General features: G+C 47.2%; 2 protein-coding genes across 7 annotated transcripts in view; one reads left to right on the top strand and one right to left on the bottom strand.

Annotated features, from left to right (window-relative positions):
- Window positions 1-16,857, top strand: part of LOC120909855 (zinc finger protein 436-like) — an 865,309-nt gene that overhangs the window by 30,475 nt on the left and 817,977 nt on the right. The window lies entirely within an intron of this gene.
- LOC120909871 (gastrula zinc finger protein XlCGF26.1-like) lies at window positions 114-16,458 on the bottom strand. 2 transcript variants are annotated; one of them, XM_040321638.1, is made up of 8 exons: window positions 16,356-16,458; window positions 13,504-13,640; window positions 12,389-12,474; window positions 12,203-12,305; window positions 11,013-11,117; window positions 9,890-9,978; window positions 6,788-6,887; window positions 114-1,465 (listed from the first exon to the last, which is right to left on the bottom strand). In XM_040321638.1, the coding sequence occupies exons 2-8, from the start codon at window positions 13,535-13,537 to the stop codon at window positions 174-176; spliced, it is 1,809 nt and encodes a 602-aa protein (XP_040177572.1). In that variant the 5' UTR covers window positions 13,538-13,640; window positions 16,356-16,458; the 3' UTR covers window positions 114-173. The 2 variants fall into 2 exon arrangements, with proteins under 2 accessions (XP_040177572.1, XP_040177574.1); XM_040321640.1 differs by having other exon boundaries at window positions 16,353-16,418.

Here is a 16,857-nt window from a genome sequence, read left to right as displayed (position 1 = left end):
AATCACGCCCCCTAATCGCCTATTTGAATTCCGCTGCCAGAGATGCACTACGCCGCCGTAACTTACGGCGCGAATTCGTTGTGGATTTGAAACAAAGCCAAGTAAGTTACGGCGGCGTAGCGTATCTTAGATACTCTGCGCCGGTGCCGATCTATGTGGATCTGGCCCTAAGATCATAAAACTGCCTTTTGCCCATTATGAGTTTTCTTGTGCTTAAAAAGAGATGAATTAAATGAAAAACATTTCCCACATTCAGAACACGAGTATGGCTTTGCCCCAGTGTGAATTTTTTCATGGCTGGTAAGGGCGGACTTGTGGGAAAAACATCTCCCGCACTCTGAACACGTATATGGTTTCTCCCCCGTGTGAGTTATCCGATGTGCAATTAGATTTCGTCCGTTGGAAAAACATCGACCACATTCTAGACAAGAATACGGCTTCTCCCCTGTATGAATTGTCTGATGACCAATAAGATTTCGTCTGTTGGAAAAACACCTCCCGCATTCCGAACACGAATACGGCTTTTCCCCCGTGTGAACTTTCTCGTGAGTGGTGAGCGTCGACTTCTGGGAAAAGCTTTTTCCGCACTCCAGACACGAATACGGCTTCACCCCAGTGTGAACTTTCTCGTGAGTCGTGAGCGTCGACTTCTGAGAAAAACATTTCCCGCACTCCGAACACGAATACGGCTTTTCGCCCGTGTGAACTTTCTCGTGCGTGGTAAGAGTCGCCTTTTGCGAAAAACATTTGCCGCATTCCGAACACGAATACGGCTTCACCCCCGTGTGAACTTTTTCATGAGTGGCGAGATTCGATTTCTGGGAGAAGCATTTTCCGCATTCCGAACACGAAAACAGTTTCTTCCCGGCGTGATCCATCTGATGCCCAGTGAAACGTTCCCTGTTTGAAAAACACCTCCCGCACTCCGAGCACGAGAACGGCTTCCCCCCAGAGTGAGTTCTCTTGTGCTTAGTCAGGGAGGAATTGAAAGCAAAACGTTTCCCACATTCTGAACGCGAATACTCCATCTCCTTTGCGTGAATACGCTGATGTTTAGCCAGCGTCCATTTTTCCGTAAAGCATTTTCCACACGCCGTGCATAAAAAGGGCTGCTCAGCCGAGTGAGTTCTTTGGTGTCTAGTGAGCTGAACTTTTTGAGAAAAACATCTCCCACATTCGGAACAGGAATATGGCTTCTCCTTTTCATGACCTCTCTGGTGGGAGGTGAGGTCCTCTCCCTGGGTAAAACATTCGCCGCATTCAGAACACGCGAAGGTTTCACTCCCTGTGTAAGCCCTAGGATGGGTTTTAGGGTGCAAGTCACCAGAAGAACCCCAGGATGTTAGACCTGTACTGAGAATGGCAGGGTATCCTGGAGAATCTGCTATGATGTCGACAGTTTGTAGTCCACTTTGCAGAGAAATAGTGGCGCATTCTTGCCAGTTCTTAGCATTGTATCTGCCATCTAGTAAAAAAAAAAAAAAAAAACACATGGAAGGAAAAAACAGGTATTTCGAGAAGGATTTTGGTCTTATTGAACATCAATCATTTGTTTCAACTGGTTAGATAGATAAAGAAAAGGGGTGAGACTTTAAATGAAAGGGGTTGTAAAGGTAAATGTTTTTTCACCTTAACCACTTAAGGACCGGACCAATATGCTGCTAAATGACCCAAGGGGTTTTTTACAATTCGGCACTGCGTCGCTTTAACAGACAATTGCGCGGTCGTGCGACGTGGCTCCCAAACAAAATTGGCGTCCTTTTTTCCCCACAAATAGAGCTTTCTTTTGGTGGTATTTGATCACCTCTGTGGTTTTTATTTTTTGCGCTATAAACAAAAATAGAGTGATAATTTTGAAAAAAAATGCAATATTTTTTACTTTTTGCTATAATAAATATTCCCCAAAACATATATAAAAAAACATTTTTCCTCAGTTTAGGCCGATACGTATTATTCTACCTATTTTTGGTAAAAAAAAAATCGCAATAAGCGTTTATCGATTGGTTTGCGCAAAATTTATAGCATTTACAAAATAGGGGATAGTTTTATTATTATTTTTTTTTTTTACTACTAATGGCGGCGATCATCGATTTTTTTTCGTGACTGCGACATTATGGCGGACACTTCGGACAATTTTGACACATTTTTGGGACCATTGTCATTTTCACAGCCAAAAAAATTCTATAAAATTGCATTGTTTATTGTGAAAATGACAGTTGCAGTTTGGGAGTTAACCACAGGGGGCGCTATAGGAGTTAGGGTTCACCTAGTGTGTGTTTACAACTGTAGGGGGGTGTGGCTGTAGGTCTGACGTCATCGATCGAGTCTCCCTATAAAAGGGATCACACGATCGATGCGCCGCCACAGTGAAGCACGGGGAAGCCATGTTTACATACGGCTCTCCCCGTTCTTCAGCTCCGGGGAGCGATCGCGAGGGGGCGGCTAGAAACGAATAGCCGCATCCTCGTCCCGGAACCGCCGCATGTACTGGGGGGGGTCCCGATCGGACCTCCGACTCACGTCTAGGCAGGGACGTACAGGTACTGGATGAACGTGTGGAGGGGTAGTGGCGCTGCCCTACCTGCAACTGGGCACAACAATAATTGTGAACAGTAACCCAAATGGGTGTGAGGTGATGTGTAGTGGTCAGTACAGTAAGTAAACCAGACCTGTATACCGACAAAATATTAGGTGAAAATACAATATTAAAAAATTATAACATAAAATGCCCCACCACATATAAATATGTGTTATGGGGTGGGGATATATGCAAATATCACTGGTAGGCTATAAACTAGCCTGTGAAGATTCCAATGTGCTATAAGTAAAACACTAATGCGAATACATATACATGTGACAAAAGAAAAGCATGTAGCCAAAATATAAAATTGTGGTACTTATAAAAAATATATATAAAAAATGTATATATAGTAATAGTCCAATAATGTGCTTATATAGAAAAAATATAGTCCAGCAATATGGATGCGGTGAAAGTATTTTTTACAGCAATACTATGAAAAAAACCATCCAGGGGGTGATAAAATCCGTGCTGTGATAGGTGCACCTGTGAAGGTGAGTGCTCAGGTATGCAGTAGTGGAACTTGCACGCAGTGTTCACGGTGCTCCCCCTTGTGGGTCCCCACTTACCAGAGGCACTAACCCCTGCAGGGGTAAAGTGCAAAGTAGTCAGCCTCGGACGGCTCAGTGGTCTCCCGTAGTTCCTCAGTTGTACTTGGGACCTCCTAGATGTAGTAGTGGTGTGTTATCCGAATCCAAGGTGGGTAGTTGTTTTTTTAAAAACCAGCAGCCCTCCGGAGAAAAAAACACACTGACATAGCGTGGTATGTTTGGAATAGGTGCTTGGTTTATTTAGCACTCACAAAAGCATGCAGGGTATATCAGAAAAATATATAATAAAAAATAGTAAAAAATATGAACATAAAAATAGGTTTAGAGCGGGGGTGGTTGCTCAAAGAGATAAAAGTTTGTTAAAAACAAAAAGATATCTGTGGAGCAGCTAACAGCCTGTTAGCATGGCTCCGTCGCTGCACTGGGTATGTCAGGAAGTATCGGCTATCGCCTGGGAGCGGCGTGCGTTCCACTGATACTCCAGCTAGAACCGGAAGTGCGTGCGTGTCTGCGTGTATCCGCTTTACACGTGTTTCGTCGTAATACGTCTTCAGAAGCGGGTCAGCGGTAGGGACGTACAGGTACGCCAACGTGCCTGTCCGTGCCATTCTGCCGACGTAAATGTACATGCGACGGTCCAGAAGTGGTTAATGCATCCTATGCATTAAGGTGAAAAAACATCCGATGGTACCGCCCCCCCCCGAACCCCTATTTTACTTACCTGACCCCTCGAAAGTCCCGCGCGCGTCCATTTGATGGTCTTCGGTCCCCAGCCTGGCCGTTGATTGGCTAGGCTGGACGGATTGATAGCAGCGCAGCCATTGGCTGGAGCTGCTGTCAATCACAGCGGATGACGCGGCGTGCCGCGGGGCCGAGTGATAAAGTCGGTGGCTATGCCCGCCGCTGTATCACGGGAGCGCGCTCGCAAAAGCTTTCCACCATGCGAGCTCCCTCGCACGAAGGTAGAAAGCTTTTGCGAGGAGGAGCCGAGACAGCCACCGAGGGGCCCCAGAAGACCGGATTCGGGGACACTCTGTGCAAAACGAGCTGCACAGGTAAGTATAAAATGTTTGTTATTAAAAAAAAAAAAAAAAAATCTGCCTTTAGTGACCCTTTAGGGCCATGATTGAGTAAGGACATGTGCCTCCACCTCTGTATTAATGATATAAAGAAAAAGGAGGTTGGGACTTTAACCACTTCAATACCGGGCACTTAAACCCCCTTCCTGCCCAGGCCATTTTTCAGCTCTGTCGCACTTTGAATGACAATTACGCGGTCATGCAACACTGTACCCAAATTTAATTTATAATTTTTTTTCCTCACAAATAGAGCTTTCTTTTGGTGGGCTTTTATCTCTGCGGCTTTTATTTCTTGCGCTATAAACAAAAGAAGAGCCACAAGTTTGAAAAAAAAAACAAAAACACAATGGCCCAGATTCTCGTAGATCGGCGTATCTTTGTGCGGGCGTAGCGTATCCTATTTACGTTACGCCTCCGCAACTTAGACGGGGAAGTGCAGTATTCTCAAAGCACTTGCTCCGTAAGTTGCGGCGGCGTAGCGTAAATAGGCCGGCGTAAGCGCGCCTAATTCAAATTTGGATGATGTGGGCGTGTGTTATGTAAATGTTGTGTGACCCCACGTAAATGACGCTTTTTACGAACGGCGCATGCGCCGTCCGTGGACATATCCCAGTGTGCATTGCTCCAAAGTACGCCGCAAGGACGTATTGGTTTCGACGTGAACGTAAATGACGTCCAGCCCCATTCACGGACGACTTACGCAAACGACGTAAAATTTTCAAAATTCGACGCGGGAACGACGTCCATACTTAACATTGGTACGCCGCATGTACGCCTCATATAGCAGGGGTAACTTTACGCCGGGAAAAGCCTAACGTAAACGGCGTATCTGTACTGTGTCGGCCGGGCGTACGTTCGTGAATTCGCGTATCTAGCTGATTTACATATTTCTAGGCGTAAATCAGCGTACACGCCCCTAGCGGCCAGCGTAAATATGCAGTTAAGATCCGACGGCGTAAGAGACTTACGCCGGTCGGATCTAATAGAAATCTATGCGTAACTGACTCTAAGAATCAGGCGCATAGATACGACGGCTCAGACTCAGAGATTCAACGGCGTATCTGGAGATACGCCGTCGTATCTCCTTTGAGAATCTGGGCCAATATTTTTAACTTTTTGCGATATTAAATATCCAATTTTTATTTTTTTTAAATGTTTTCCCTTAGTTTAGGCCGATACGTATTCTTCTACATATTTTCGGCAAAGAAAATTGCAATAAGCGTATATTGATTGGTTTGCGTAAAAGTTATAGCGTCTACAAAATAGAGGATAGAATTATAGCATTTTTATTATAATTTTTTTTTTTTTTACTAGTAATGGCGGCGATCTGCGATTTTTTATTGTGACTGTGATATTGCGGCGGACATATTGGACACTTTTTACACTATTTTGGGACCATTCACATTTATACAGCGATCAGTGCTAGAAAAATGCACTGCTTACTGTATAAATGTGACTGGCAGGGAATGTGGTTAACACTAGGGGGCGATCAAGGGGTTAAATGTGTTACCTAGGGAGTGATTCTAACTGTGGGGGGAGGGGACTCACAAGGGGAGGAGACTGATCAGTGTTCCTCTGTACTGGGAACACAGTGAGGCTGCATTTGCTGGGCACAGTGAGGCTGCATTTCCTGGGCACAGTGAAACTGCGTTTGATGGGGCACAGTGAAACTGCGTTTGATGGGGCACAGTGAAACTGCGTTTGATGGGGCACAGTGAAACTGCGTTTGATGGGGCACAGTGAAACTGCATTTGATGGGGCACAGTGAAACTGCGTTTGATGGGGCACAGTGAAACTGCGTTTGATGGGGCACAGTGAAACTGCGTTTGATGGGGCACAGTGAAACTGCGTTTGATGGGGCACAGTGAAACTGCGTTTGATGGGGCACAGTGAAACTGCGTTTGATGGGGCACAGTGACACTGCGTTTGATGGGGCACAGTGAAACTGCGTTTGATGGGGCACAGTGACACTGCGTTTGATGGGGCACAGTGAAACTGCGTTTGATGGGGCACAGTGAAACTGCGTTTGATGGGGCACAGTGAAACTGCGTTTGATGGGGCACAGTGAAACTGCGTTTGATGGGGCACAGTGAAACTGCGTTTGATGGGGCACAGTGAAACTGCGTTTGATGGGGCACAGTGAAACTGCGTTTGATGGGGCACAGTGAAACTGCGTTTGATGGGGCACAGTGAAACTGCGTTTGATGGGGCACAGTGAAACTGCGTTTGATGGGGCACAGTGAAACTGCGTTTGATGGGGCACAGTGAAACTGCGTTTGATGGGGCACAGTGAAACTGCGTTTGATGGGGCACAGTGAAACTGCGTTTGATGGGGCACAGTGACACTGCGTTTGATGGGGCACAGTGAAACTGCGTTTGATGGGGCACAGCGACACTGCGTTTGATGGGGCACAGTGACACTGCGTTTGATGGGGCACAGTGAAACTGCGTTTGATGTAGTATGCCCCGTATGAACAAGACCTTAAAAGCATGTAAAATATGATAACCAGGTTTTTCTTAGAGGGGCACTACATATAAAATTAGAACCCAGGACCCTTCACTGTATTTTTATTACTTACCTATTCCAATCTCTGGAGGAATTTCCTCCACTTTACGCGGCTCGTCACCTCCCACGTACGGCTCTTCCGCTTCTTCTTTGACTTTGATCAAATTTTCCCTCTGAATACCAAACAATTATAGAAATATTCAGGGCTACAAATGAAATGGTGGCATAACGGGCATATACAGCACATGGACAGATATGGGAAATATACAACCAGATCTAGAAATAGGAGTGTTCAGTTGCTGATCATCTAAAGACAACAGGACCTAATATATTGTGTTATATGCAGGGGTAGATTCAGGTAGGGGCGCGCAATGATACGGCGGCGCAGCGTATCGTATTTACGCTACGCCGCCGTAACTTACAGGAGCAAGTGCTGTATTCACAAAGCACTTGCTCCGTAAGTTGCGGCGGCGTAGCGTAAATGGGGCCGGCGTAAGCGCGCGTAATTCAAATGTGGAAGGGGGGGGCGTGTTTTATGTAAATGTGTGATGACCTGACGTGATTGATGTTTCATGCGCCGTCCGTGTACATATCCCAGTGTGCATTGCTTCCAAGTACGCCGCAAGGACGTATTGGTTTCGACGTGAACGTAAATTACATCCAGCCCTATTCGCAAACGACTTATGCAAACAACGTCAAAAAATTCAAATTTCGAAGCGGGAACGGCGTCCATACTTAACATTGGCTGCGCCTCCTAATAGCAGGAGCAACGTTACGCCGAAAAAGCCTTAACGCAAACGACATAAAAAACAAACGCCGGGCGCACGTACGTTTGTGAATCGGCATATCTAGGAAATTAGCATATTCTACGCCGACAACAACGGAAGCGCCCCTAGCGGCCAGCGTCAGAATGCAGCCTAAGATACGCCGGCGTAAGAGACTTATGCCAGTCGTATCTTAGGCTAAAGTCGGCGTATCTAGCTTTCTGAATACAGAAAGAAGATACGCCGGCGCAGATTTTGAATTTACGCGGCGTATCTATGGATACGCCGGCCTAAATTCTCTGTGTACCCCGCTGTATTTATCGGCGTATACCGCGCACTTTTTTGCCCTGAAAATCAGGGCAAAATCGTGGGTGCGCGATATACGACAATACCCGCGCCGAGTTTGAACCACTGCGCCGGCATATACCGAGCGCAGTACACTCGGGTATAGTCAGGCAGGCTCGGCTCCTCTCGCGGTCACGTCCTGTGCGTCCTGTACGGCGAGAGGACCCGAGCCTGCCCGACTATACCCGAGTGTACTGTGCTCGGTATATACCGGCGCAGTGGTTCAAACTCAGCGCGGGAAGCGGGGATCGAACGGGGAGGACACCACGATGGCCGCAGACGGACCCGACGAGGCCACCGCGCAAGACACCAAAACTGTAAGTACTAAAATGTTTTTTTTTTACAGGAATGCGGGTTCACATTAGGGGTGCGCGCTATACGCCGATAAATACGGTATATAAAATAAAAATAAAAGAATCATGGGAGCGTGCTGCTGCGCATTTGCGAAGCGACGTCCAGTTACGTTGCTTAGCCTGCAGTTGCTGTCCGCTCACAGTAAAAGTACAGAGGCGGGAAGCAAGCAGGTAAATAACAAACATGTTCTACTTGCCTGCTCTGTGCAATGGTTTTGCACAGAGCAGCCCAATTCCTCCTCTTCCCAGGTCCCCGCTGGTGCTTATGGCTCCCACTGCTGTGCCTGAGACAATGAGGAGAGAGCAAGGGGCTGGCTGACCATTGGGACTCTCGAGCACTGCCCGTGGGCCCCATGCCACTAAGGGGCCCCCATCAGGGTTGCCAGGCGCAATAAAACCTGAGATTTTAGGTGCCAATGCACTGCCTCCTGGCGTGGTGGCCATCTGTAAGCCCGGGGGCCACATTATCTTCTATTGCCCGGAGTCGCCAGATGGTCGCTGGAGTCTCTATGATCGGATGCCGGGCACGATGTTATGACGTCACGCCCGGCCTCTGCATTAAAAAAAAAAAAAAAGCGTGGGCTTCTAATGAAAACAGTTGCTTGTTTAACCGCTTAACGACCGCCGCATGTACATATACGTCGGCAAAATGGCACGGACAGGCAGAACGACGTGCCCGCATGTCGCTGCTTTTCCGCGGGTCAGGGGGTCCAATCGGGACCCCCCCGGTACATGCGGCGGTCGGTAAGCCTTAGGGAGCGATCCGGGATGAGGGCGCGGCTATTCGTTTCTAGCCTCCCCCTCGCGATCGCTCCCCGGAGCTGAAGAATGGGGAGAGCCGTATGTAAACAAGGCTTCCCCGTGCTTCACTGTGGCGGCGCATCGATCGTGTCATCTCTTTTATAGGGAGACTCGATCGATGACGTCAGACCTACAGCCACACCCCCCTACAGTTGTAAACACACACTAGGTGAACACTAAATCCTGCAGCGCCCCCTGTGGTTAACTCCCAAACGGCAACTGTCATTTTCACAATAAACAATGCAATTTAAATGCATTTTTTGCTGTGAAAATGACAATGGTCCCAAAAATGTGTCAAAATTGTCCGAAGTGTCCGCCATAATGTCGCAGTCACGAAAAAAAATCGCTGATCGCCGCCATTAGTAGTAAAAAAAAAAAAATAATAATAAAAATGCAATAAAACTATCCCCTGTTTTGTAAACGCTATAAATTTTGCGCAAACCAACCGATAAACGCTTATTGCGATTTTTTTTACCAAAAATAGGTAGAAGAATACGTATCGGCCTAAACTGAGGGAAAAAAAAAATTTTATATATGTTTTTGGGGGATATTTATTATAGCAAAAAATATTGCATTTTTTTTCAAAATCGTCGCTCTATTTTTGTTTATAGCGCAAAAAATAAAAACCGCAGAGGTGATCAAATACCACCAAAAGAAAGCTCTATTTGTGGGAAAAAAAGGACGTAAATTTTGTTTGGGAGCCACGTCGCACCACCGCGCAATTGTCTGTTAAAGCGACGCAGTGCCGAATCGCAAAACCTGGCCTGGGCATTTAGCTGCCTAAAGGTCCGGGGCTTAAGTGGTTAAACAAACAATGCTAAGACATGGTCCACAGTTGTCACCAACGGGGAACCGGCCCTGGGAAATACCATACAACCATCGCCGAAGTGGCTGCAAAGAGTTTACACCTACCTGATCATCCTTGTGATCATCCCGTGTGGAAGCCTGGGGATACAGAGGACCGGCCCCCCCCTCTGGTGTGTTCCGGTTCCTGAGTGCATCTGTAGGAAAGACAGACAGACCTTTATGTGTAAATGACAGATAGCCGGATTCAGGTAGATGTGTGTATCTTTAAGGCGGCGCGGCGTATCGTATTTACGCTACGCCGCCTTAAGTCAGAGAGGCAAGTACAGTATTCACAAAGCACTTGCCTCCTAACTTACGGCGGCGTAGCGTAAATGGGGCCGGCGTGAGCGCGCCTAATTCAAATGAGGATGAGGGGGCGTGTTTTAATGTTAATGGGGGGTGACCCGGCGTGATTGACGTTCTTTTACGAACGGCGCATGCGCCGTCCGTGTACATATCGCAGTGTGCATTGCTCCAAAGTACGCCGCAAGGACGTATTGGTTTCGACGTGAACTTAAATTACGTCCAGCCCCATTCACGGACGACTTGCGCAAACGACGTAAAATTTTCACATTTCGACGCGGGAACGACGGCCATACTTAACATTGACTACGCCTCCTACATACAAGGAATGTAAAATAATGACAGGTCCTCTTTAATATGAGATCTGGGGTCAAAAAGACCTCAAATCTCATATTTGGACTTAAATGCAATAAAACATTTTTTTTTAAATGTTGTGATTTGAAAAAATGACAAAAAAAAATGGCCCTTTAAGAGCTATGGGCAGAAGTGGCGTTGTGACGTCGCTTCCGCCCTGCTATGGTATGGAAATGGAGACAGGTGGGGGCCATCTTGCCCTCACTCGTATCCATACCCAGGAACGAGAAGGACCTGATCGCCTCCGCCACTACTGACGGCTCCACTAAGCGGCGGAGGGGGGCCTCTCCCACCGATAACGGTGATCTTGCGGCGAATCCGCCGCAGAGACCTCCATTATCGTAAACCGGACTGCTATCGCTGAAAAGATGCTGCCATCGTAACAGAGATATCCATCTTTAAAGTGCGGACGAATATAGACTTCGCTTTTCAAGTAGGACTAGAGGCAAAACTTAATAAATGTACAGAACCAACCTGCCAACCACCAATCAGAGTCAATAAATACTTTCTGTATTTAGAGTTCATTGCTCACCCACGCCGACCACTACAGGAACCTCCTCCTCTTTAATCCTCACACGTCCTTCTTCCTCCTTCTCAGATTTGGCCTCTCTCTGAGTGTTTCTGGTGTCTCCGGGGTCTGTGAATAGAGATGAGAGTGAAGCCCCCTGTACTGAGATGTATGAGAGACCCCAGAGAGTGTGTGTGGTAACCCCCAGCTCTGCTGAACCCCCCGCTCAATAGTAACCCCCAACTCTGTTGATCCCCCACTCAGTAGTAACTCCCAGCTCTGTTGATCCCCCACTCAGTAGTAACCTCCAACTCTGTTGATCCGCCCCTCAGTAGTAACCCCCAGCTCTGTTGATCCCCCACTCAGTAGTAACCCCCAGCTCTGTTGATTCCCCCACTCAGTAGTAACCCCCAGCCCTGCTGAACCCCCCCCCCTCAATAGTAACTCGCAGCTCTGCTAAACCCCCACTCAATAGTAACCCCCAACTTTGTTGATCCCTGCTCATTAGTAACCCATAAACTCTGTTGATCCCCCGCTCAGTAGTAACCCCCAGCTCTGTTGATCCGCCTCTCAGTAGTAACCCCCAGCTCTGTTGATCCGCCTCTCAGTAGTAACCCCCAGCTCTGTTGATCCGCCTCTCAGTAGTAACCCCCAGCTCTGTTGATCCCCCGCTCAGTAGTAACCCCCAGCTCTGTTGATCCGCCTCTCAGTAGTAACCCCCAGCTCTGTTGATCCGCCTCTCAGTAGTAACCCCCAGCTCTGTTGATCCCATGCTCATTAGTAACTCATAACTCTGTTGATCCCCCGCTCAGTAGTAACCCCCAGCTCTGCTGAACCCCCCCCCCCCCTCAATAGTAACTCCCAGCTCTGCTGTTCCCCCACTCAGTAGTAACCCCCAGCTCTGTTGATCTGCCTCTCAGTAGTAACCCCCAGCTCTGTTGATCCCCCTGCTCAGTAGTAACCCCCAGCTCAGCATATTCTCTGTTTTTCTGATCTTACTGGTCACATCTCTTGGCTGATGACACACAATGACATGATGTGAGGAGGAGAGGCGGAGTCTAATAGAGGCTGATGGCTCCTGACTCCCCCACTGGGCACATACTGTCTCCCCATTACTGTCTACTGACAGAGGAGGGGGGAGAAGAAGAGATTGTTGTAGTGACTGAACAAGGAGGATCTGGGACTCTTTCCTGGATTTGTTGTTTATTACTCACCTGTGCTGATCTCTGGAGGGGTTTCCTCCTTCTTACACGGATCATCACCTTCCATGTACAAATCTTCTTCATCTTCAAGCTTAAAAATAATCACATCTTCATTCTAACAATACAGAAATTACATTTATTAACCAAGACCCAGAAAACTGTTGTATATGGGTTGCTGTAAAGCAAAGCTCCACCTACCTGATCCTCCTGATGTTCCTGTGTGGAGTCCCGGGAATACAGAGGACGGGGACATCTCTCTGGTGGGTTCCCATTACTGGATCCATCTGTAGGAAACGCACACTGACTGATTACATTGGGCTAGATTCAGTAACACTTACGACGGACATATCAGTAGATACGCCGTCGTAAGTCCGAATCCACGCCGTCGCAACTTTAAGCGTATGCTCAAACTGAGATACGCTTAAATGTTGCTAAGATACGACTGGCGCAAGTCTCCTACGCCGTCGTATCTTAGGCTGCATATTTACGCTGGCCGCTAGGTGGCGCTTCCGCTGAATTCCGCCTAGAATATGCAAATGAGCTAGATACGCCGATTCAGAAACGTACGTGCGCCCGGCGGATTTTTTTACGTCGTTTACGTAAGGCTTTTTCCGGGGGAAAAGTTATGCCTGCTATATGAGGCATAGCCAATGTTAAGTATGGACGTCAGGACAGCGTCGAATTTTACATCAATTGCGTTAGTCGTTCGCGAATAGGGCTTAGCGTAAATTACGTTCACGTCGAAAGCATTGACTATTTGCGACGTGATTAGGAGCATGCGCACTGGGATACGTTCACGGACGGCGCATGCGCCGTTCGTTAGAGACGTCATTTACGTGGGGTCATGTTTTTTATTTACATAAAACACGCCCACCTCTTCCACATTTGAATTAGACGCGCTTACGCCGGCAGATTTACGCTACACCGCCGTAACTTAGGGCGCAGGTTCTTTGTGAAAACAGAACCTGCCTTACTAAGTTACGGCGGCGTAGCGTATCTGAGATACGCTACGCCCGCACAAAGTTACGGCGGGCTATCTGAATCTAGCCCATTGTTTCTATGTCTTTATATTAATTAGAGCAGGGGTGGGCAACCTCGGCCTTCCAACTGTTTTGAAACTACAAGTCCCATGAGACATTGCAAGACCCCGACAATCACAGGCATGACTCCTAGAGGCAGAGGCATGACGGGATTTGTAGTTTCACCACAGCTGGAGGGCCGAGGTTGCCTACCCCTGAATCAGAGGATTCTTGTATCTAGGGGGATCCTCAATACTCTTCTCTCCTTTACAAGAAATGAAAGTCTCCTCTTACCCGGTGATGTGAGGGGCGGCCGCTTCTCCGTCATGACGTCCTTGTAGAGATCCTTGTGTCCTTCTAGATACTTTCACGTCTTTAGCATTTTATAGCTCGTAATTGGAACACTGATTGGCTTGTACAGCTAAATACATCTGAAAAACATCAACATGTAAAACAGGGTTTGACAAATTTGCTTGGAATCTAGGAGCCAGCTAAAAAAGTTAGAAGCCAGAAAACGCGCCCCGTCCTGACGAGCTCGCGCGCAGAAGCGAACACATACGTGAGCAGCGCCCGCATATGTAAACGGTGTTCAAACCACACATGTGAGGTATGTTTTTTTTTTAAAGCAAGACTTTACAGTCACTTTATCCACTTGCTTACTGGACACTTAATGCCCCCCTCCTGCCCAGGCCAATTTCCAGCTTTCAGCGCTGATGCACTTTGAATGACAATTGCGCGGTCATACAACATTGTACCGAAATGACATTTTTATATATTCTTTCCCCACAAATAGAGCTTTATTTTGATGGTATTTGATCACCTCTGCGGTTTTTATTTTTTGTTAAAAAAAATATATAAAAAGAACGATTTTTAAATATATTTTTTTTATATTTTGTTATAAAATTTTGCAAACGGGTAATTTTTCTCCTTCATTGATGTACGCTGATGAGGGGGCACTGATGGGTTGCACTGAAAGGTGGCACTGAAGGGCATTGATTGGTGGCACTGAGAAGTGGCACTAATAGGTGGCATTGATAGCTGGCAGTGATGGGCACTGATAGGTGGCAGTGATGGGAACTGGTAGGTTACACTGATAGGCAGCATTGCTAGGTGGCACTGATTGGCATCACTGGTGGGCATTGATAGGTGGCACTCATGAGGCACTGATTGGCATCACTGGTGGGCACTGATAGGTGGCACTGATTGGCATCACTGGTGGGCATTGATAGGTGGCACTGAGAAGTGGCACTAATAGGTGGCATTGATAGCTGGCAGTGATGGGCACTGATAGGTGGCAGTGATGGGAACTGGTAGGTTACACCGATAGGCAGCATTGCTAGGTGGCACTGATTGGCATCACTGGTGGGCATTGATAGGTGGCACTGATGAGGCACTGATTGGCATCACTGGTGGGCATTGATAGGTGGCACTAATGAGGCACTGATTGGCATCACTGGTGGGCATTGATAGGTGGCACTGATGGGCACTGAGAAGTGGCACTAATAGGTGGCATTGATAGCTGGCAGTGATGGGCACTGATAGGTGGCAGTGATGGGACCTGGTAGGTTGCACTGATGGGCAGCATTGCTAGGTGACACTGATTGGCATCACTTGTGGGCATTGATAGGTAGCAATGGCAGGTGGCATTTATGGGCACTGATGAGGCTGATGTGCCTCCTTCCTCTTCGGGACCGATGTCCCTTTTGCAAAAGCCGGTGATCGGCTTGTGCACAAAAAAAAATATGATTACTGATCCTTTGTTTACATCACGTGATCAGCTGTCATTGGCTGACAGCTGATCACGTGGTAAGGGGCCGGGACCGGCCACTTACACGGATCTGTGATCGCCGAGTCTCAGCGACTCAGCCAGGGCCGCACGCCGCACGTGAAAAGGGGAAGACGTCTATTGACGTCCTCCCGGCAATTGGAGTCCGCGCTGTAGACGTCAATCGTCTATAGCGCCGATGGGAAGTGGTTAATATTTAGCGGGAATAACACCAGGGGTAGTTGATCCATGGAATATACATCAGCTAGACTTAAAATCAATTACTGTATCAGATCAAGCAGTGATTGCGATTGGTTGCCAGAGGTAACAGCATATCATTACCACTTACTGACTGGTTGCTAGAGGTTACAGCACACATTACGGCTCTTCTTGTTTCTTTTTGTTGATTGGTTGCTAGAGATGACTGTACAGCAATACTGCTCACTTATTGGTTGCTAGAGGTTACAGCACATCATCTCTTCACTGCAGAGGGGCATGATATACATATGAATGCCGCCTTTATTTACATATCAATGCTATTGTCCTCAGCTATTTACATATGATTGACGGTTATTTACATGTAAACACAGGGTCTGCAGGTGAGTCATCTGTACACAACAATAAGGCAGAGCTGGGCAGCATTAGTAGCAGAACTTCACACTTAGATATCAGGACACAGCACAGGACTACAATTTCAGGGGACAAGGGAATTTAAACTGGGATAGTTGGCAAGTATAAAGCAGCTGCTTTGGGCCCAGGGCAGCTGCCCCTTTTGCCCTGCCTTAAAGACGGACCCGAGCTGGAGCTTGGCTTCAGTTTGTTCGTTTATCTAAATCGGCTAGTACATCTCACACCTCCCCAAACCCAGACTGGCAATGCTGCTGTGCCTCGTGTGCTCCTTCATACAGAGTTGCGTCTCACTAATACCGGAGGTGTGCTATTGGCCGGATCATCGGGTATAAACAAATGCAGCCAGCACTTCTAAGCTGCAATATATTACATTGTTGGTTTTGGGTTTACTGCTCCTTTAAATCAATGGGTTTGGTTCCACTTTAAGATCGTTTCAATTAAAAAATAAAAGTGATCGCGCCAGAATGTGTTTATATGACGCGCCTCTGAGCGGAGAGGGGAATCGCAGAGAATCTCCTCCGTCTCCTGTTAGATCTCCTTTTATTTCCTAACCGCAGGAGCACAAATCTTTCTATTCCTCCAGCAATTGGTGTAATTGTATTATTTGCAGGAAGATGAGGATTGGTTGAGGTTAGATGAACACCAACACCACCCTTTCTGCCCTTTCCACCCTTCCCCATCCAATCCACAGATAATGCTGAACCCCCCCCTTCTCTAATGATAAAAAAAAAAATATGAATATTATTACCACCTCCTCCTTGTCTGCACACACTCTCCAGCCTCACACCCCCAGCAGGAGGATTCTGAAACAAATAGAACTACTTCCTGTCCTCAACTACGGACTACAACAAAATGGCAGCAATTCGTCCAGCTATAACTCAAGAACAGGATAGCGTCAAATTATCTTGTTTTTGTAAAGCAACAAGCAATAAGAACTTAATATTATTCAAACGTATTGATCAAAAACCCTATTTTGCTCATGTTAATTGTGGTTAGTTAGAACTATGCGCGCTACAACAAAATGGCCGCCGCCTTTCCTGCACTGAAGACACTTCCTGTTCTCATAAACAGCTGCCCAGCTACTTCCTGGTTGTCCCCGTGACGCAACTAGAGGCTGGACAGTGATTGAGTTGTTTAATTCTAGTGTTGTTGTTACTATGGAGGAGTGCGGGGTATAGCAAGACGGCGTGTTGTCACATTCTGCTCCCCATCACAGAATGCTCCGGAAGTCACGTTCCGCGGCGACGGAACGT

The sequence above is a fragment of the Rana temporaria genome, chromosome 8, assembly GCF_905171775.1.
Source record: "Rana temporaria chromosome 8, aRanTem1.1, whole genome shotgun sequence".
In the NCBI taxonomy this organism is placed as follows: Eukaryota; Metazoa; Chordata; class Amphibia; order Anura; family Ranidae; genus Rana; species Rana temporaria.
Note: the sequence above shows the minus strand (reverse complement) of the source record. Positions and strands in the feature narration are given on the sequence as shown.